The following is a 20,670-nucleotide window of genomic DNA, read 5'->3' as shown; positions in this document are numbered from 1 at the left end:
CAGTGTGGTGGAAACAGTTCCATGTGACTCTTAGACCTCACTCATTCTAGCAGGTAGAAAAGGCAGTCAGAGAGAGGGGTTCAAAAGACATGGATGTTGTGAAGAAATATGGTCAGTGGTTCCTGAAAGATCCTGGAGCACCTCTCAACTGTGCAGGTATCTGGTGATGGGGTGACCAGTTCCATTCTTTTTTTTTTTTTTAATGTGGACCATTTTTAGTCTTTATGGAATTTGTTACAGTATTGTTTTTGTTTTCTGTTTTGGTTTTGGCCACAAGGCATGTGGGATCTTAGCTCCCCAACCAAGGATTGAATCCGCACCGCCAACTTGAAGGCGAAGTTTTAACCACTGGACTGCCAGGGTATTCCCAGCTCCATTCTTTAATGCAGATATGAAATGAGTGCTAAGTCGCTTCAGTTGTGTCCGACTCTTTGCGACCCTATGGACTGTAGCCCGCCAGGCTCCTCTGACCATGGGGATCCTCCAGCTGAGAATATTGGAGAGGGTTGCCAAGCCCTCCTTCAGGGGATCTTCCCGACCCAGGGATTGAATTCATGTCTCTTAGGTCTCCTGCACTGGCAGGTGGGTTCTTTACCACTAGTGCCACCTGGGAAGCCCCTAATGCAGAGAGTGGATGATTTCCTGGGTGTAGGTGAAACACTCCCCTTTCACTGAATGGACAGCCCCAAGTCCACTCATACATATTCCGTATGGTGCCTTAGCTGGGACCCTCAAACCCAGGGGCACATGAGCCATGCCTCTCCGCATGGAACAGAGAGCTGGGGGTGGGGGCTGAGATCTCATCATGGAGGAGGGAAGGGAGGTCCCAGAGCAGAGCAAGAGGAGCAGGAACAACACGAAGACAGGCCTCTAGGACCCTGTGGGTGACCCATGGGATGCAAAAGGGAAGAGGGGTGTGGGTGCCAGGCAGAGGCAAGCGTCACCCTGGGGTGACACAAGGCTCCACTGATCTTGCCCTCCCTTCCCCCCAAATTCCACTTGAAACCAGATGCCCCAGTTCAGCATCTCGAATCTCTAGTCATCTCAAATTTTACTGTGTAGAAGAATGGTGTAGTAGGTGGAAGGGAGGCAGGGGCTTGTTCTAAATGCCACTCCCCACAAGGGAGCTGAATCAGACTGTCTCAGAGACGGGGATCTGCCTTTTATGAACTTAGTAGTTAAGTCCTCTAGACATAAAGTCAACCCAATTAAAGAAGGCGATACCATCATGGAACTGATTTAATAAGTGGATACATAGCATTGGGTTTGGTGCTCTAGGTTTGGAAATGTCTAACTATGCTCAGCAAAGCAGCCCCTTAATCCCAAGACGGCAAAAGTTCTTGGTTTTCAACCACATCACGGCTGCAGGGCCTTGCAGGGGTAACACAGTGGTCCTCGGGCAGGAGTTAGGGTGGGAGGCGGCACAGAGCCTGTGACCTTGGCAGGGCCTGCTGGGCACCATGCCTGGGGCTTACCTTCCCCACGTAGGACAGCCCCGGCTTAAACTGCTTCCTCGTGTCCTTGGAGTACCGGACATCCACCAGCTGCCTCTGGACCGGAGTGGAGTCGTCGAAGGCCACCTGATGGCTCCCGTCCGCAGCGGTCACCGTGGCCCAGATGCTGATGGTGCCCCGGAAGTGCTCGGGGACGTCGGCCGGAATCATGTCCTTCACACAGATGCTGAAGTCCTGGGAGCCATGGATCTGGAGGTAGGAGACACACAGGTCGTGCTCAGCCGGAGCTGAGTGGCTCTGAGAGATAACTCACAAACACACAGCTCAAGAAGGTGCCCCTCTGGCCGCTTGGAGGACCAGGGGGACACTCGATGACCCATCCATTCTATGCTGTGCATCACTGCATGGAGGCTGAGTCCCCGGCTGGATATGCATTGTTTTCTAGGAGGAACGAGGTCAGCTCTTTGGGCAGAAGCTGAAACAACCCCTCGGGCCAGACTGCAAGGTTGGGACTTGAACCTGGTCAGCCACACGCTGGAGCACTGGTTCCCCTCCCATGCACAGGGTACAGACCTCACCCCCCCACCCAGTTAACTCCATCTCAGGACTGCTCCCAGGGGCAAATAATCCATGTCCGTAAACAGCTGTGGAGTGAATTACTCAGTAAAGAGAACGTTAAGACAAGAGCTACCGGGGCAGCTTCTAGGGAGAATGGCTAGGATAACAAGGGTACAAGCACCAGGCACAGAGGAGGTGAGAGGCCAGAGTGTCCACTCCACAGAAGAGAAGCCACGGTGACACAGAGAGAGGACGCATCCCGGGGGCAAAGGGATGAGGAAGTTGGTTCAGGTGGAGGTAGAGAGGAGGTGGGGATGACAGGACTCAGCCCCAGAATCTCCAGGACTGCTTGTATATGTTGCATAGTGGCACGCGCACAGTGGGATTTTAAGTTGAAGAAGAAAAATAAAAACCAGATTATGAAATTTTACATGCAAGGGGGTGTGAAATCATGTAGCCACTTTAGAAAAAAAAAATCTGGGAATTCCTCAAACAACTAAACATAGTCACCACTCAGAGACTGAACATCCAGATGGAGACTAATTGGAAAAGACCCTGATCCTGCGAAAGATTGAGGGCAGGAGGAGAAGAGAGCAACAGAGGATGAGATGGTTGGAGAGCATCACTAACTCAATGGACATGAGTTCGAGCAAACTCTGGCAGACAGTGAAGGACAGAGAAAACCTGGAGTGCTACAGTTTATGGGGTTGCAAAGAGTTGGACATGACTTAGCGACTGAACAAGTACAGAAAAAAATAACTCTGACTCAAGATCTGCAGGCACCAGTGTAGGAAGCCAACCCATTACAGTCAGCTCTCCATACCCACAAGTTTCACACCCATGGATTCAACCAACTTCGAAGAGTTTCTGTGCGAGGCTGGTTGAATACTAGGATGCAGAACCCACAGACGTGGGAGAGCCAGCTGTATCTACAAGTCAGGCTTGTAAGAAGTCAGACCTCTATCTCTATAGCAACCCAACAACAACCCCTATAACAATCAGCCCCAAATGGCCAGGACCTAATAATTGACTATTTCCCTGATATTTGCCCCCACTTCCATCTTAGAAACAATTGCTGTTGTTCAGTCACTGAGTCGTGTCTGACTCTTTGCAACCCCATGGAGTGCAGCACACCAGGCTTCCCTGTCCTTCACCATCTCCCAGAGTTTGCTCAAACTCATGTCCATTGAATCCGTGAGTCATCCAACCATCTCGTCCTCTGTCGTCTCCTTCTCCTCCTGCCTTCAATCTTTCCCAGCACCATGATCTTTTCTAATGAGTCGGCTCTTCACATCAAGTGGCCAAAGTATTGGAGCTTCAGCTTCAGCATCAGCTTTTCCAGTGAATATTCAGGGTTGATTTCCTTTAGGATTGCCTGGTTTGATCTCTCTGCAGTCCAAGCAACAATTGGAAAAAGTCAAATATGCACCCCTCATCAGTTACATTGGATGCCTGCTTCTATTACCCCATGACTTCCACATGCCAATAGCCTCCCATCATGGCACACCAGAAGCCTTTTCCATTTTTCACTATAAATCTTTTCCACTTCTCCACCTGCCTTTTGAGTCTCTGCCAAACACAAGTGATGGTGGCTGACTCCCTTGCTGCAAGCTATGAATAAAGATCCTTTGTTTGTCCTTATTCAGGTGATCATATTGATTCAAACCATAGAACTCAGGAATTCCAAATCCAAGAGATACATCACACAAAAATATACATGAATGTTCCTAGCATTATCCATCAAAAGTCAAGAAGAAGCAATAACTTGTGGGACTGCCCTGGTGGTCCAGTGGTTAAGCCTCTGTGCGTCCACTCCAGGGGCATGAATAGTATCTTCTATATGGATACCTGAATTGCATGTTACGTGAATTATGTCTCATTAAAACGTTCCATACCTGAATTGCATGTTACGTGAATTATGTCTCAATAAAACGTTCCATACCTGAATTGCATGTTATGTGAATTATGTCTCAATAAAACGTTTCCTTTACCTACAATAACATCCTAAGAAGAAAGATATCAAAATAGCAATACTGGCTATGTCTGTCTATCAGAGGACAAGTCAACTTTATTATTTCTTTTTTATATGTTCTAGCCTCTACGTTCAGCCTGTAAGAATTTTATCATCAGGAAAATTCCCACCATACAAACTGTTCTGGAAACTAAAATAAAATGGGTGATCACAGAGCCGAAGCCAAGAGCAGGCGCTGTGGGAAGGGACCTACTGGGTTACAGATCGAGGTTCCTGCTCCTCACCTTGGTGGTCCTAAGGATGGGGCGCCCCACCTCCTGGCTGTAGTACCCCACACCATTCACAGTCATGTTGACGGTTAAAGTTCCCGAGACAGGTTTCCCAAAGGTATACCTGGAACAAAAGGACGAAGAGTAGTAAGTTTCACAGCAGGGGCCCAGAGGATAGTGGGGAGGGGTCAGTCTCAGAAAGGCCCTGAGATCCTCTACACCAAGCCTCATGTTGGACAGAAAAAGAGACCAAGGGTCAGAGAGGAACTCTGGACCCAAAGAAGCGGGGTATGTGAGACAGCTGTTGAGGTGAGGCACTGGAGTAAGGCAGAACGGAGTATCGAGCAACGGTAAGCAACAGGAAGGCCTGGCTAGGCTTAAGTGCCCAAGGAGTTCAACTTTGAACCAGGGATCTGATTTCTTTGAGCTTCGGTTTCCTCACGGAGAATGAGAATAAACCATCTTCTCAAGAATGTAGGTGAAATACTTAAATGTATGTATGTCATGCCTGATGCAGTGGAGACAACTGCTTACTGGGACACAGGAGCAAGACAGGAGCAAAATTGAAAAAGAAAAAACAATAAAAAACGCCCAGAATTTTTACAGTATTTTCTGGACTATAAAATGGGCGTGTATCCAGCGCGCCCTTGTATTTTTTTCGGGGAAGAAGCGCAAGGGAGACGTCTCAGCCACAACCTCCGGCAGTTGGCAGAGCTGGGGCGGGAACACGGGCCTCGTAGAGCCCTCCCAGGGGACAGAAAGGAATAGCGCCTCTTGACATCCTCTGGTTGACCCTCACGTCGAGCTCTGTCAACAGCCTGGTCATTAGGGTCGCAAAGAGTCAGACACAACTGAGCGACTGAACAACAAGTGCTCAAGAATATCCCTCTGGGGTCAGCCCACGCGCCATGGACGCCGTCTGCGGGGGAATGCGGCATTGCTGAAGGGGTGTGCCCTGCGGAGGGGCGTGTCCTAGGGGCGGGGCGTGTCCTGGGGGCTGGGCTGCCCTGCGGAGGGGACTCTTCTAGGGGAGGTGCAAGTCCAAGGAGGAGAGGATGTGTCCGGGAGGAGGGGTGAGTCCTAGGGGAGAAGCATGCCTGGGAGGCGGGGCGGGGGTGTCCTGGGCGGGGCGGGCCCACGGTTGGAAAGGCTCGAATATAGTGGCCGCCTCTTTCTCACCTGGCTTGCACAGTGCCGGTTTCACATGTGTCCAGGTCCCGGATATAAGCGGGTGGGTCAATAAGGAGCTCAAACTTCGGCAGCACTGAAGGGAGAGAGCAGAGAGGAAGGAGGCAGGGTGCCTTCCACCACCGGGGTGGCTCCAGAAGGGTGCTGGAGGTGAGCGCAGCAAACTGAACTCCAGGGCCTCACTGCTGACATGCACAGGCAGCTCTCTGGGGATTCTGTGGGCCACACCTATTTTCCATCTTTGAGGGACCAACACGCTGTTTTTCTCAGGGGACCATATCTCATCACTTTTAGGCCATCTGCATGGAGTGTAGCCAATTGCAGCCCATCCCAGGGGTGCAGAAGTAGCCAGGCTTCTGGACCAGTTATGGGCATTCTAAGGGTGCTTGTGGCTGGGGACAGTCCCTTCCTTGCTGCCCTGGGCACACCCACCCATCTCATCACCTTGCACAGCCCACAGAGACATGGACACCAGGGAGCAGAACAGAGGAAACATGAAGACTCTGGTCCTTAGAGCTTGTTACATGAGCCTGTAAATCCCTTTTCTTTTCCTCACTGAGTCTGTACCAGGCTTCTGTTGCTTGGAACTTATAACCCTTTCCTCTATGGCTTTTCCTTTCAAGACCTTCTTCATGAAAGGAAGAGAAACCCTTGCCCCCATAAGGGAGAACTTTAGCACAGAAGCCACAGTATGGGACTCTGGCCCAGGTAGACTCCCCAGCTCTTGTTCCTTGAGCAGTTTCCTTAATGACTCTCCCAGCCTCAGTTACTCCATCTGTAAAATGGAGATACCTCATAGGTTCAGGATGAGGATGAAAGAAGAGAAGGAAATGACAGACTTTAAAAAAGAAGGCCATTCTGACACATGCTGCAACATGGACGAACCTTGAGGCATTATGCTCCATGAAATAAGTCATTCACAAAAGGACAAATATTATGATTCTACTTATACGAGGCCATATATTTTACCATGATTTATTTTGAAAGGTCATGACAGGGACTTCTCTGGTGGTCCAGTGGTTAAGACTGTGCTTCAAAGGCTGGAGGTGAGGTTTCAATCCCTGGTTGGTGAACAAAGATCCCACATGCCATGTGGCATGGCCAAAAAAAATCATAAGGAGGACATGAGAGGGGCTTTCCTGGTGGCTCAGTGGTAAAGAATCCGCCTGCCAATGCAGGAGACACAGGTTCGATCTCTGATGCGGGAGGATCCCACATGCCGCGGAGCGACTAAGCTCACGTGCTACAACTACTGAGCCTGTGCTCTAGCTCCTGGGAGCCACAACTGCTGAGCCCACGTACTGCAGCTCCTGAAGCCCATGTGCCCTAGAGCCCCTGTTCGGCAACAAGCGGAGCCACCACAATGAGAAGCCCATGCACCGCAACTAGAGAGTAGCCCCTGCCCATCTCAACCAGAGAAGAGCCCGCATGCAGCAACGAAGACCCAGCACAGCCAAGATAAATAAATAATGATTAAAAAAAGACATGACAAAGACCCAGCCTTCCACTTCATGCCTGGCCTGACTGAGCCCCTAGTAAATGAGGCTCCTGCCATCTTCTTCCTTATTATCTGTGTCATCACTGGGACTGTGGTTCCCCCAGGTCTAAAATCTTAAGAGCCTAAGATTCTCCAACTTACCATACTTCTGAACTTCAAAGGACCTGTTGAACACGTGGCCTTGCATTTCGACAAAAACAAACCATTCTCCGAGTACTGGCTGGTCAGACAAGGGGAAGGTCATGTTGGTGATGCCTGTGTGAAGAGAGACTCCCCCTCATCCTGGGGCAATTGTGTGGGCAGAGAGCCCAGCATCTGGTGGTGAGGTGCCCTGGGGACCTGGCCTCTCTCCCTCCCTGCACGGCCCCTCAAGGAAGCTCAAGGCCACCCCGAGGCTGGCAAGGGTTTGTGCAGAGCCAGCACCTCCTCCATAGACTAAGTTGGGGAAGCAGGGAGAGGGCACACTTAGGGTTCCTGGGGGAGCCCTGAGGCCAAAGCCAAGTGCAGCTGCTGCTGCTGCTAAGTCGCTTCAGTCGTGTCCAACTCTGTGCGACCCCAGAGACGGCAGCCTACCAGGCTCCCCCATCCCTGGGATTCTCCAGGCAAGAACACTGGAGTGGGTTGCCATTTCTTTCTCCAATGCATGAAAGTGAAAAGTGAAAGTGAAGTTGCTCAGTCATGTCTGACTCCTAGCGATCCCATGGACTGCAGCCTACCAGGCTCCTCTGTCCATGGGATTTTCCAGGCAAGAGTACTGGAGTGGGGTGCCATTGCCTTCTCCAAGAAGCCAAGTGCAGGCCATGAGCCAAATGAACCAGGGAAACAGGCCACCCAGCTGCTCCACTCTGCTCCACCTGAGTCATTCCCTCGGGGACAGAGAGTCGCACAAGCCCTGTCCCTACTCAGCAGCCCTCCCCAGGCATCTCAGAATCAAGAAGAGGGACATGGAGAGGGGTCAAGGCCAGGCCAGGGGACCTGGAGGTGTGTGTGATGCTGCACCAACCACCAGGACCCACCATGTTGGCTGGAGGCCCGTTCTCTGCGTTTGACTCACAGAGGACTCAGGGCTCTGCCGTGCTTATGCATCTCCCAGGTCGAGGTGCAAAACTGTTCACAGTCTCCCCAAATCCCTGCTACAGCTCTCCTCTCATGGGACTCCACTTCCGTTAGGGCCAAAGCACAAAAGGAGATGTCAGTTACACGGCCCTCGTGGTCACAGGCATGCGTGCCTACTGAGTTGCTCAGTCGTGTCTGACTCTTTTACGACCCCATGAACTGTAGCCCGTCAGGCTCCTCTGACCATGGGATTTCCCCGAAAGAATACTGGAGTGGGTTGCCATTTCCTTCTCCAGGAGATCACTGTCATAGAGAAAGAAAAAAAAAAAAAAAGCCAGTTCCTCAGCCAAAGCAAAGCCTTCTGACTCCTAGCTGGAAAAGAAACGTCTTGTGTTGGGTGGAGGGTGAAGATGAGGAAGATCTGTAGTGGGAAGAAGTTAGGGATGCTAACAAACAAGGCCCTGATATTCCAGAAAGGTCTCAATTTATGGGAGGAGCCTCAGTTGGGATCCCAGAGACAGAAAGGTGGGCAGAGGGTCCCATGCTCCAGGAAAGAAGTGGCAGGTGTCAAGGCAGAGCACATCCTATTTTCCTGGAAGCTTTATCACATCTGCCACCCAAAGGTGCAGCCCCCAAACCACAGAAGGAATGAGAAGAGAGACTCACCACAGCACAGGGGCTCCAAGTGTCTCCACTCCATCATCCGCGAGCCTCGGGGGTCCTGCAAGATGACACACACGATAAGCTCAGGACAGCCCTAGTGTGCCTGGCACGCACGAGGACCTTCCAAGCCCCCTCTCTAGGACAGGACACGTGTCAAGACAGGCCCCAAGATTAGCTATTTGTGATGAGCAAACGGAAGCTCGGGGCATAGAAGGGACATGTCTGAAGACAAGAGGCCAGAAGAGGTCATCCTGACTCCCCATTTAGGGAGGTGCTTGAAAATCGACAAAGAGATGGGCAGACATGTACTCAGCTTATCCCAGGTTGAGTCAGGGACAGGGCTGGACCCGGTCTCAGCGTGTGGGGCACTGGGTCAGGCAGGGATCAACCCAGAGGGGGAGTAGTGCACAAAGACAGACCAGGTCTTGCAGACAGCAGGCTGTCCCCAAGCCAGAGCTGCAGAGGGGCAGGACACTCACCAGGATGTAAGCTTCCAGCTGCAAATGAGACAGACAGAGGCCGTAAGCAAACGCTCCTGAAAGACCGAAGCCCTCTGTACACGCGGAGTGTTCATCCCTTGGGACAGGCTCAGGTGCTGTAATGGGTTGAATGGTGCCCCCTTCTCCCCTAATTCATATGTGATGTCCTCAGCCTCAATTCTCAGAACGTGTCTATATTTGGAGATGGTGGTGATTTCAAGGTCCCTAGCACAGGTCCTGGGCTCTCCTGGTGGCTCAGTGGTAAAGAATCCGCATGCCAATGCAGGAGACGTAGGTTCAACCCCTGGATGGGGAAGGAAATAGCAACCCACTCCAGGATTCTTGCCTGGAAAATCCCACAGACAGAAGAGCCTGTCAGGCTACAGTCCATGGGGTTACAAAGGGTAGGACACAACTGAGTGACTAAACAATGACAAAGCATCGGTCCCAGTCCAATAGGACTTGTGTCATAAGAAAGGAAAATTTGGAAACAGATGGGAGTGAAGGGAAGACAAAATAAAGATGAAGAGAGATGTCCAGTTACCAGCCTAGGAGGGAGGCCTGGAACAGATTCTTCACTCATGGTCCTTGCTGTTGTTGTTCAGGCACTCAGTCGTGTCTCTCTGCGGCCCCACGAACTGCAGCATGCCAGGCTTCCCTGTCTTTCACTATCTCCCAGAGTTTGCTCAAATTCATGTCCACTGAGTCAATGATGCTATCTAACCATCTCATCCTCTGCTGCCCTCTTCTCTTGCCTTCAATCTTTCCCAGCATCAGGGTCTTTTGCAATGAGCTGGCTCTTCATGTCAGGAGACCAAAGTATTGGAGCTTTAGCTTCCGCATCAGTCCTTCCAATGAATATTCAGGGTTGATTTCCTTTAGGATTGACTGGTTTGATCTCCATGCAGTCCAAGGAACTCTCAAGAGTCTTCTCCAGCACCACAATTGGAAAACGTCAGTTCTTCTGCGCTCAGCCTTCTTTATGTCCAGTTCTTATATCACATGGTACTTGGAAGGAATCAATTCTACTCACACCCTGATCTTAGACTTCTAGGCTCCAGAACTGGGAAAGAATGCATTTCTGCCCTGTAAGTCGCCCAGCAAGCTCACGCAGTTGCCAACGGCAATGAGGGTGGCTGAGCCCCATTTAGTGGTCTCTGTGATCTTTGCTCCCGATCACAGCCCTGCCCTCCCTCGCACCCCAAGAAGGACAACCCCTCCAAGCAGCCCTCGCAGGTGGCAACTGGGTTGTTTCTAGGGATGCCAGGTTCCTTTCAGGCCTGGGATGCACGCTTTTCTCTCTGAACCTCCAGCACCAGCCTGGAGCCTGGCTTCCAGCTGGTGCCCATCAGTGCCAAACTGAACACTCCACACCAGCTCCAGGGAAGGACAATTGCTTGCACACCTGTGCCTCCTGAACCCAACATCACGCTCTGCCGGGTCCCATGCGTGGCTGACCCTGTGCACAGGTACACAGCCTGTGGATACAGCCCCACCAGCTCGGGGTTGTCCATATTGCATCCAGGGGCACCAAGAAACTTTGTACTTTGAATTCAACATCCTGTGATTTATCCTTCTTGGACTTCACCCATTTTAGGCCCTCAACCAACCTCCAGAAGAACACAGGCAGCTGCCCGTATGGAGGGCCACTGGCCACCGTGGGGACCTCTGGAAGAAGCACTTCCACTAATGCCCTGGCCTCTCTCTGTCACACAGACCTCCCTCCTGGCTCCCCCAGCAGATGTGGAGCCCCAGGAAGAAACCAAGAATGCAGGTAGAAATTGGAAGAGGCAGGAGGAAAGGCAAGTTGTGGATGATGGCCCTGGCCAGGCCGGACCCCGGTGGGTGAGTCCCAGGCACACGGTTTTAGAAGCCAATCTCACCTTTTCACTGGTGGGCCTCAGGTCTGGGGTGACGGTGAAGATGCTGATGAGCACTGGAAGAAAGGAGAGAGGGGTGTGGCAGCTCCCATCCATGGCCATCCCTCCCCCCGCAGCCCGCGCTGGCCGCCCACCTCGGTGCTTGGGTCTGTACACCGGCTTGTCAGTCTGAATGAATACGGAGGCTCCCCGGCTGTCCACGGTCACTGAAGTTTGGTTGTGGAAGAGGGGACCCTCCTCCACCCGCCAGTCACGGCCCCACACCTTCAGGAGAGCCTGGCCCCGGAGGCCCGTGGGCACCTGCAGGCAGAGCATGGAGCTTTGGGCAGGGAGTGTCGCCCTGGAAGGGATCCAGGTATTGAGAAAGCAGCATGGAGGTCTAAGTCAGGGGAGCACACCCGGGGTGACTGTTCCCCCCAGGAAACACTTGGCAGTTTCTGGAGACATTTTTAGGTGTCATAGTTGCAGGGAGCAGGTGCTACTGGAGTCTTGGGGGTGAAGGTCAGGGATGCTGTTCAAGACCCTGAGATGCAGAGGACGGCCCCACAGCAAGGAATGATCGGACCCCAAATGTCAGCAGTACCAAGACTGAGAAATCAAATGAGAAATGCTGGTCTACCTTGACATGACAGACCTTCTCTCCTTGCACTGCAAGCTTGCAAAAATATCCTTAGCCCTGTAGAATTAGCCTTGGAGTTACTGTAAGGGCTAATGTAGAACATCTTACCCAAATACGGTCCTCGCTGGTGAGTTGGGAAGAGGTGGCGATGGAGACCCCAGCCCCTTCATATACACGAATACTGACTCTTTGCAACCCCATGGACTATAACCTGCCAGACTTCTGGAAATGGGTTGCCATTTCCTTCTCCAGGGGATCTTCCCGACCTAGGGATTGAACCCATGTCACCTGCATTGGCAGGCAGATTCTTTACCGCTGAGCCACCTGCGAAGCTTCATATATATAAACACGTGGTACACGCACATATTTTTTATATGTCATATATATAAATAATATGTGCCTCTGCTTTGTCTCACTGTAAGCACTGCACACACATTTATCCAATCCCATTTATATGAAATGTCCAGGACAGGCTAATCCATAGAGACAGAAAGCAGATCAGTGGGTACCAGGAGCTGGAGGGAGCTGGGAAGTGGTGACACCTAATAGGGATGGGGTTTCCTTTTAGGGTGACAAAATAGTTCCCTACTCTGGAACTAGATAGGGGTGGGGATGGCACAACAGTGTGATGTGCTAAATGCCACTGAACTGTCCACTTTAAGATGGTTAAAGTAGAGGGGGATTCCTTGATGGTCCAGTGGTTAGAACTTGGTGCTGTCACTGCCAAAGGCCCGGGTTCAATCTCTGGTCAAGAAACTAAGATCCCACAAGTCTCACAGCATGGCCAAAAAAAAACCCAAAAAAACCTTTTTTAAAATAATAAACAGTTAAAGTGGTTTAAAAAATTCTTTTTTGCCCCCTGGACAGATAAAACAACAACGATAACAAAGCTCCACTGCAGTCTTAAGGATTTGCCCAGGAGTTCACATTTTTCTTGGGCAAAATTTCCAGTGTTCTAGGGATGGAAGCCACCCTTTATACGGCCTTTTTTTTTTTTAAGTAATGAGCGGAACAGCCATGCATGTGACTCGTAACCTATATAAGCCCCTTTTGTGGTTAAAACGAACGGAAGTCATGGCTCCCCGGGTGTGGCCAAGCACCGTGTATGCGATGCTATGAACCCCTGGGCGCCCGCCAGGTGGGCAGCCAGCGGCCAGCAGTCCTCACTGTGAGCCACACGAACCACCAGTCCCTGAGACCATCCGAACACGGGTGTTCCTCTTGCGGTTGTCAGCAGCCCCCTGTGTAGTCCCTCAAAGGGTGAAAAGGCCCTTGTCACCATCACTGGGAACCCCCTAAGTGGACTGCTGAATTATCGGACCATCCTCATGCCAGTGTGCCCACCTGGTGGATGAGGGCGGGTTGTGGCAGGGCCTTCTGTGTTCCTCCAGCGCCTTTCTCAGGCTGCCCCTCTTGTCTTCTGTGAACATCATCTGAGAGACCCTCCCTGCCTGCCCACCTGCCACCCTCAGGAGGGCGCACCTTAGGACTGTGGGGTCCCTCCTAACTGCAGTTGATCTTCAGGACCAACCTGAGGATAATCCACTTGCTCTGACCCCAAAATCCTTACCTGCTTCTGTTTCTGGAAACCTCTCAGCATTGGCCAAAGACCTTCATGCAACGAGGGAAAATTCTCAGGCCACCCAGGGGAGTGGGCATGGACAGGTAGGAGGGAGCTGGTGGGGGACGTCGGGGGGCTGTGTGCCATCAGGTGGTTTGGAGGTGCAGGGACCAAGAAGCTGCCCCTGAGGACAGACAGGATCAAATGTGACCCTTGGGGACATGCAGTGAACCTGCCCCAGGTCTCGAAAGCCACAGAGCCACCGTTTCCACTTAAAATCTCAGCTTTAAGCGGCAGGCTTCCCTGGTGGCTCAGACAATAAAGAATCTGTCTGCAATGCAGGAGACCCAGGTTCAGTCTCTGGGTCAGGAAGATCCCCTGGAGAAGGGAATGGCAACCCACTCCAGTATTCTTGCCTGGAGAATTCCATGGACAGAGGAGGCTGGTTGGCTATAGTCCATGGGGTCACAGAGTCAGACACAACTGAGCGACTAACACTTTCACTACCTGCCAACCACCAGAGGTCTTTCTAGAATGTTCTAAACTGAGTTGATCCCCTTCCCCACCCCTGACCTCCATCATTCACATTCACTCCTTCAGCATCAGTGACAGCCAAGGACTTGGGGCTGAGATCCAAGCAGGGGAGATGGCCAGACAAAGCTGGTGCTGTGCCTCCAGCTGAGGGTGAAGGTGGGGGGCCTGGGGTCTGGCTAAAGCACGAGGCTCCCTGAGACTGGCTACCTGCAGCCTGAGGAGGGCTGTGTGGAGGAGACAGTTCTACCGCAGGCCTGTCCACTACCCAGATTAACGCCCAGCACCCCACCCCTCCAGGCCAGGGAGGCCGCTGGGGCCCTGGGTGTGGGTCCCAGGCTCCTGGACTCCGTGGGCATGCAAAACTCATCCTGGGAGAGAAGCCACCAGACTCACTGGACCCTCTGAGTTTCCAGCACATCGTAGTGCAGATGGGTGATCACGACTATAACACGATACACAACAGGCACCATGGATGCTGGTGACAGGCACCAGGGTTCCTCTCTGAAATGGAAACCACCCAATGCAGAGGAATTCGGGTCATGGCCGATTCTACAGGCTGGGGATCTAACTCCCACTGTTTATTGGGGCTCCTAGCTGGCTCTACTCCAGGCCACTGGCTGCTTTACTTTGCTTCCTTCCTGTCCCGGGACCTTTGCACTGGCTGTTCCCTCCATCTAGAATGCCCTCCCCTGCATGTCGCTTCCTGCCAGTTTCAGCTCAGAGGGGCCCTCCTGCCATACAAAATGTGATTCTAGATTCTACCCCGACTCCTCAGCATCTTCTTTCCCTGAAATGTTTTAAAATAAAATAGGATGCTTGCTAGTCTCTGAAGTGATCACACTTATGTAATTGGGGGCTTACTGTCTGACCTACCCCTTTACCCACCACCAATGAGGCTGGAGGCTGACAGCAAGGAATGTGTCCCACTTCGTGCTTGGGATTTAATGGGTCTTGGTTACACAGATGCATGGGTAAGTCTGAAAAACTGGAATAAAACATCATGAGGTTTTAGGCATGTTTGCCTGAAAATCCCATTAAAGACCTCTTATCGTCATCCTCACTGCATAGGTGAGAAGACGAGACACAGACTGGGCAGGGCCTGCCCTTGGTAGCCAGTGATAACACAAATGTGTCCCTGGAAGCACTCAGGTCCCCAAGGCAGGCAGGGCTGGGGAGTGGGTGGGGGAGTGGGTGGAGGGGGCGGATCCAACACCCACAAGAGTAGCTTCTCTCATGTCTGATGCCCAGACGGTGTTTCCACAGAGCAGACTTTCTCAACCTCAGAACTACTGATGTTTAGGACTGAGTCATCCTCTGCAGGGGTGGGAATGGGAGCATCCTGTCTCTCTAAGGTGTTGAGCAGCATCTCTGGCCTCCATCCAGGATCTAGCCTGTGAAGAGTGCCTTCTTAAGTGCCGTTGGGCAGTCAGGGACAGCACATAATCTTAACCCGTCAGGAGAGCCTTGCTTGCTTTCTTTTTTTCTGATGAGTAGTATGCTTTACTAAGGGGCTTCCCAGGTGGCGCTAGTGGCAAAGAATCGGCCTGCAAATGCAGCAGTTGTGACAGACTTGGGTTCAGTCCCTGGGTTGGGAAGATCCCCTGGAGGAGGGCATGACAACCCACTCCAGTATTCTTGCCTGGAGACTCATCATGGACGGAGGAGCCTGGTGGGATACCGTCCATAGCATCACAAAGAGTTGGACACAACTGAAGCAACTTAGCAGGCGCACATGCTTTATTAAAAGTACTTCTCTAAATAAAATATACAAGGCTTCCTTTTTTTCCTAAGTAGTCCATCTATCAGTGGATATGACAGCCCCACTTGCTGATTCAAAAGAAGCAGATCTGCTCACAGGAAGCCAGCAAGGGCGGCTCTAGCCTATTTATCCTGAGTTTTCCAAATGCTGACATCTGGCTGGTTCATTCTCAGTGGAGGGGCCGTCCTGTGCATTTTAGAATGTGGAGCAGCATCCCTGGTCTCTACCCATTAGAAGCCAGTAGCAACCCCATTCCTGCTCCCCAAGTTGTGAAAACCAAAATTGTCTTGCGATATCACAAGCATCACCCCCGCCACCTGGAGGGAACTCTTTCTCTAAAGAATTCTATTCTGACATTGACAAAACGGCAGGAAGACCACTGCCCCATGGCAATGAGACACTAATGACACATCCCATACCTTGGAAGAGGAATCGCCTAGGACTTAGTTATAATAACTGGGGAAGGGCACAGGGGAGGGGACATTATAATTTAGAACAAGTCTCTATTTAGCCCATCCTTTCAGGGACTCCTTGGAGCATCTGGTAAGCGTTAAGGATGAGCTAACCCAGAAAATGCCGACAATTTCAAGGCTTACGATCGCCTTGAAATCTAAGGACTCGAGTTAAAAAGTCCATGTCAGAGAATGACCTACATGCAGTTTGATATGTCAAATAATTTTAAAATAATAACATTCAGTGTCAACAAGGCTGCAGGAAATCTGATCTCTAATGCATAGCCGGTGATGCCATGCACAGGCACTGCTGAGTCTTCTAAGACAAAACAGGACCCAGAAAGAGCCTTGGATCCTGATCTGATAGTTCTTCTTTCAGGGTGTTCAGCCTAAGGCAGGCATCCAGAAGGTTAATATAGCTTCATGCACAAATATGCTCTCAACTTTTGGATTACATTATCAAAATCCTGAAAACAAGAAAAAAATCTAAGCATGTGTATGTGAGGGCGGGGGGTGTTAGTAAATTAGTATATAAAAGAGATGCAGTGGGATGCTATTTACAATAGGAGGCAAATTATAATTATAGAGATGTGGAAACATGGAAGTATGTTTATGCAACATGTTGAGAGAAAATACCAGGAAAGACCACAATAGACCCTTTAATCGCAACTATGAAAGAAAATGTCTTTATGTGGACAAAGATTTATGGGAAACATAAAAAAGTGAAAAGTAGGAGGCATGAGATTATGGGTGGGTTTTCTCCTTTTCTAATCTTTCTTTCCCTTTGTTATTTATTTTTAACATCACCATTAATGATTTTTCTCGCAACACATGCAACTTCTCTTGTTCCATTCCAATTCAATTCTTTATTCCCAAAGTAGGGCTTCTGATTTTAAAAATTCACAGGCTTACCTTGAGTTTGATGGTTCCTTTATCTAAAATATAAAAATAAAATGAAAACAGTTACATCAGGAGCTGTGTTTTTCTGCCTCCTTGAGACGCAGCCTTACAAACAAGGGTTTTCTCAACCCAGAGGGATTTTCTGTGGACAAACACACACCCTGGGTCATGCTGGTCTGGCCTGGGCTGGGTTGGGATTGGCAGAAATGAGAGGTTTCCTCCAAGCTGGCGACTACTGAAGACCAGAGGAGATGGACAAAGCCGAGCTATTCAGGGGGAGGTTGGCCAGCCTGCATACTTTATTCACTTCACCCCAGCCCTTGCCCAAGGTAAACTGTGAAGGGAGCAAAGAGAAAACTCCATGGGAGAGGACCAAGGAGAAGGGTGGAGAGAGAGGAGTCTGAGGTCCCCAGTGGACCTTACTCCAATGCATCTAACTAGTCTCCCATCAACTTCTCTCTTCTACCCAAATGACTCATTTGTTGTCTGACACTTGTCTGGGCTCTTTGGCCTCCAGGACTAGCTGGAATCTACTGCTTTTGCCTTCCAGTGTCCATTCTCTGCTTTCTTGGAGGAGCCAACTGCCCAGCTCCTAGTGGGGCACTGCTCATCTCTCCTGAAGCTCTATGCAAATCTACACAAGATTTCCTCTTAGTCATAGCGATTTGTTTAGGGTTGAGCATATGGCCTAAAATGGGCCAATCAGCATGGTCCACTTGGTCACAGGGATTGGGTCTGAGTTGAGCACATGACCCAAAATGGGCCAATCAGCATAGACCTTCCCTCTGGTCACAGGGATTGGTTCAGGATTGAGCACATGACCCAACCTGGGCCAATTAGAGGGGATCCCGGAACTTTCCCGGAGATTCTGGAACTGCTAGTCCCCCGGAGCTTTGGGGAGACACAGGTACATCCACAAGTGGAGCTGGGAGGCTGGACCACTGATGCCAGAGGACTTTTCCAGTTACGAAGAGCCCATAAACTCTCTGTGCTGATAAAGTGTTAGTCACTCAGTTCTGTCCAACTCTTTGCAATCCCAAAGACTGTAGCCCACCAGACTCCTCTGGTTGCTACCACGGTAAAGAATCTGTCTGCAATGCAGGAGACCCAGGTTGGATCCCTGGGTCAGGAAGATCCCCTGGAAAAGGGAATGGCAACCCACTCCAGTATTCTTGACTGGAGACTTCCATACACAGAAGAGCCCGGTGGGCTACAGTCCGTGGGGTTGCAAAAAGCCAGACACAACTGAGCGACTAACACTCTGTTGCTGAAGCCAGCCTGATTTGGGTTTCAGGATTGGCCCCTGAAGTCAGGACAGCCTGCACTTCTTCCCCGCTCCCCTGGGGGACAGGAGCTGCCTTATTGGCCTTGGAGACCTGACATCCTCTCTCGGTATCTCCTGTGGCCGCACCTCATTCTGTATGACGAATGAGTTACCTGCTCAGCTAGACTTCAGGCCCTGAGGCTGGAACCTGCTCTCCACACCTCTGTCCAGGAGGCCAGCACCGCTGTTATCTGCAGTTTATGGAGGAAAGTGGAGGAGCAACTGACTAAGGGGCCTAAACTCAACTCAGTGGCAGGCTGGCTGTGAGCCCAGGTCTGAATCCAACACCTCAGGGGTGCTAGAAGCTCAAAAAAAGGTCTGAAAAGGTCACAGGTTCCCTCTGGGCCCCCACTCCACCTCCAGCCAAAGCTGACTTGAAAGGGTGCCCAACTCTACCCAGATGGGCACCCACTGAACCTGAGCTGCTGAGGAACAAGCACCCTGATTTTCCAGACTGGACAGGGGACTGCCCCTCCTGAGCCTTACTCTCTCTCCATCTGTAAAGTGGGGAGAAGAAAACCTGCCCTCCTTCCCCTGACAGTGTCCCAGGGGCAGAGTGGGAAGAAGCCGACACCGCCTGATCCCTTAAGACCACTCTGCAGAGGGAGAAGAAGGCCTGGTCAGGCACCCCAGGGACCTACCCTGGATGGCTCCCTGGCTCTGCGCCACCGCCTTGCCCAGGGCCACCAGCTGAGCCTGGACCATGACTTCCCTGGGGGAGTTAAAGATGGTCACACTGATGGCTTCCTCCACTCCGGAGCGGAAGACGGAGGGTGCGGCGATCAAATAGCCCCTGCAGAAGAGGAGAACGTCAGTGAAGGCCAAAGGCTTCTGACCCATTCCTAGCCTCAGGGTCACCTGGCTGAATTAGGGTGCAACCTGGGTGGACTCCCGCCTAAGCCTGACCACACCCTGATGGCACCGTCACTTTATGGGTCTGTGTCCCCTACCAACCTGTGAACTCCTTAAGGCTTGTTCACCTCTGAAGTCTCCCCTAGTAGGTAAGAATCCAGTTTCTCTGGATCTACCTAGCACCATACTCCCTCTTTGATCTCGATATCTTAGCCTCTGGACTGTTTTTCTCAGCTTCTTCTGCCACAGGACCTTTATGCATGCCGCACCCACAAACTAAAATACTCTCGCCCGGAGGCTCAGTAACTGGCAGGATCCCACAGGGTCATGAGACCCTTCCCCCATGAGAAGTGGTAACATCTCCCATTTACAGAGTCAGAAATTAAGCCCCAGAGAAGCCAAATCACGTGCCTGAGTCAGTGAGAGATTAGGATACAAAACCAGGCAGCTCTAGAACGCAGTGGAAAGAAGCAAGGAGCCACTTGCAACACAAAATTAGTATTGAACTAGTATAAGAATAAGACCCTGAACACAAACTAAATGGCATGAAACATGAAAAGCACTGTGAACAGTGAAATCAAAACAGTTCTCCCTTTCTGAAAAGTCCTCAGTTTGACCGAGGACTTTTCTGGAAGAAAGGCGTCCTTATCCTGTTTTCCAGACGGGAAAGCTAACGTTGCAGAAGGAGAAGGAACACCCACCAGATCGCACAGCCGCACCTGACCTGGAGGCCCAGGTCCTCCCCACCTCCTGTTACTTTGCAGCATTCACTGGAAAATCACAAAGGCTCATCCAAAACCACATGACCCGCTCATGATGCAATGGCAAATGCTGAGAGCCTGGCAGCACGATCCCAACGGTGCAGAACTACAGACAGCAGGGACTCACCTGCTGATCCAGTGATTAACAATCTGCCTTCCAATGCAGGGAACGTGGGTTCGATCCCTGGCTGGGGAACTAAGATCCCACATGTCCTAGGGCAGCTAATTAGAGAAACCTGCCATTTGCCACAACTAGAAAAACCTGCGTGGTGCAATGAAGCTCCTGCCTGCTGGTAAGCAGCTAGACTCCAATATAAATTAAAAAACAAAAATAAAAAACCCCACAGGTACCAGAAGTAAACAGGAAAAAGGGAAAAACAGTGGGCCAAACATTGAGATCAGGAGAGATTTTTTATTTCTCAAAATCCTTTTTGGGAAAAAACCTCAGGTCCACACACAGAAAGAGGCATTTAGACTCTTACCACATACCACACGGGCTTCCCTGGTAGCTCAGACAGTAAGGAATCCGTCTGCAATGCAAGAGACCTGGGTTCGATCCCTGGGTGGGGAAGATCCCCTGGAGGAGGGCATGGCAACCTGCTCCAGTATTCTTGTCTGAAGAATTCCATGAACAGAGGAGCCTGGCGGGCCACAGGCCATAGGGTCACAAAGAGTTGGACATGACTTTCACATACCACACACTATGAGGTCTGTGGAGACACACCATGTACTATAGGACTCCAGCACGGAAAAGTGTGTGCAAAGACCCTAGTTTCGTGGGTGCACTGCCCAGCGTGGATGGACATAGTGATAACCCTGGGGTCCCATGATCTGTTTGACCTCAGCACCAAGAAGTACCTGCAATGGCTGGGCTCCTGTGTGCAGTGTTTG

At 51.1% G+C, this 20,670-nt stretch overlaps 1 protein-coding gene across 3 annotated transcripts in view; it reads right to left on the bottom strand.

Annotated features, from left to right (window-relative positions):
* CPAMD8 (C3 and PZP like alpha-2-macroglobulin domain containing 8) overlaps nt 1–20,670 on the bottom strand; it is a 99,547-nt gene that overhangs the window by 74,819 nt on the left and 4,058 nt on the right. For all 3 annotated transcript variants that reach the window (XR_015166530.1, XM_086408601.1, XM_086408602.1), the window contains exons 2-11: nt 18,808–18,959; nt 16,855–16,877; nt 11,152–11,317; nt 11,021–11,073; nt 9,138–9,155; nt 8,662–8,716; nt 7,081–7,194; nt 5,433–5,517; nt 4,269–4,377; nt 1,476–1,703 (exon numbers count right to left, since the gene is read on the bottom strand). Coding sequence is in view for 2 of the 3 variants with exons in the window: in XM_086408601.1 (XP_086264727.1) it covers nt 1,476–1,703; nt 4,269–4,377; nt 5,433–5,517; nt 7,081–7,194; nt 8,662–8,716; nt 9,138–9,155; nt 11,021–11,073; nt 11,152–11,317; nt 16,855–16,877; nt 18,808–18,959 (1,003 nt within the window). In the remaining variant the exon portion in view is untranslated. The remainder of the gene's footprint in view (nt 1–1,475; nt 1,704–4,268; nt 4,378–5,432; nt 5,518–7,080; nt 7,195–8,661; nt 8,717–9,137; nt 9,156–11,020; nt 11,074–11,151; nt 11,318–16,854; nt 16,878–18,807; nt 18,960–20,670) is intronic.

The sequence above is a fragment of the Bos grunniens genome, chromosome 7, assembly GCF_055505025.1.
Source record: "Bos grunniens cultivar Pamir isolate PY7600 chromosome 7, Bosgru_T2T1.0, whole genome shotgun sequence".
NCBI lineage: Eukaryota > Metazoa > Chordata > Mammalia > Artiodactyla > Bovidae > Bos > Bos grunniens.
Note: the sequence above shows the minus strand (reverse complement) of the source record. Positions and strands in the feature narration are given on the sequence as shown.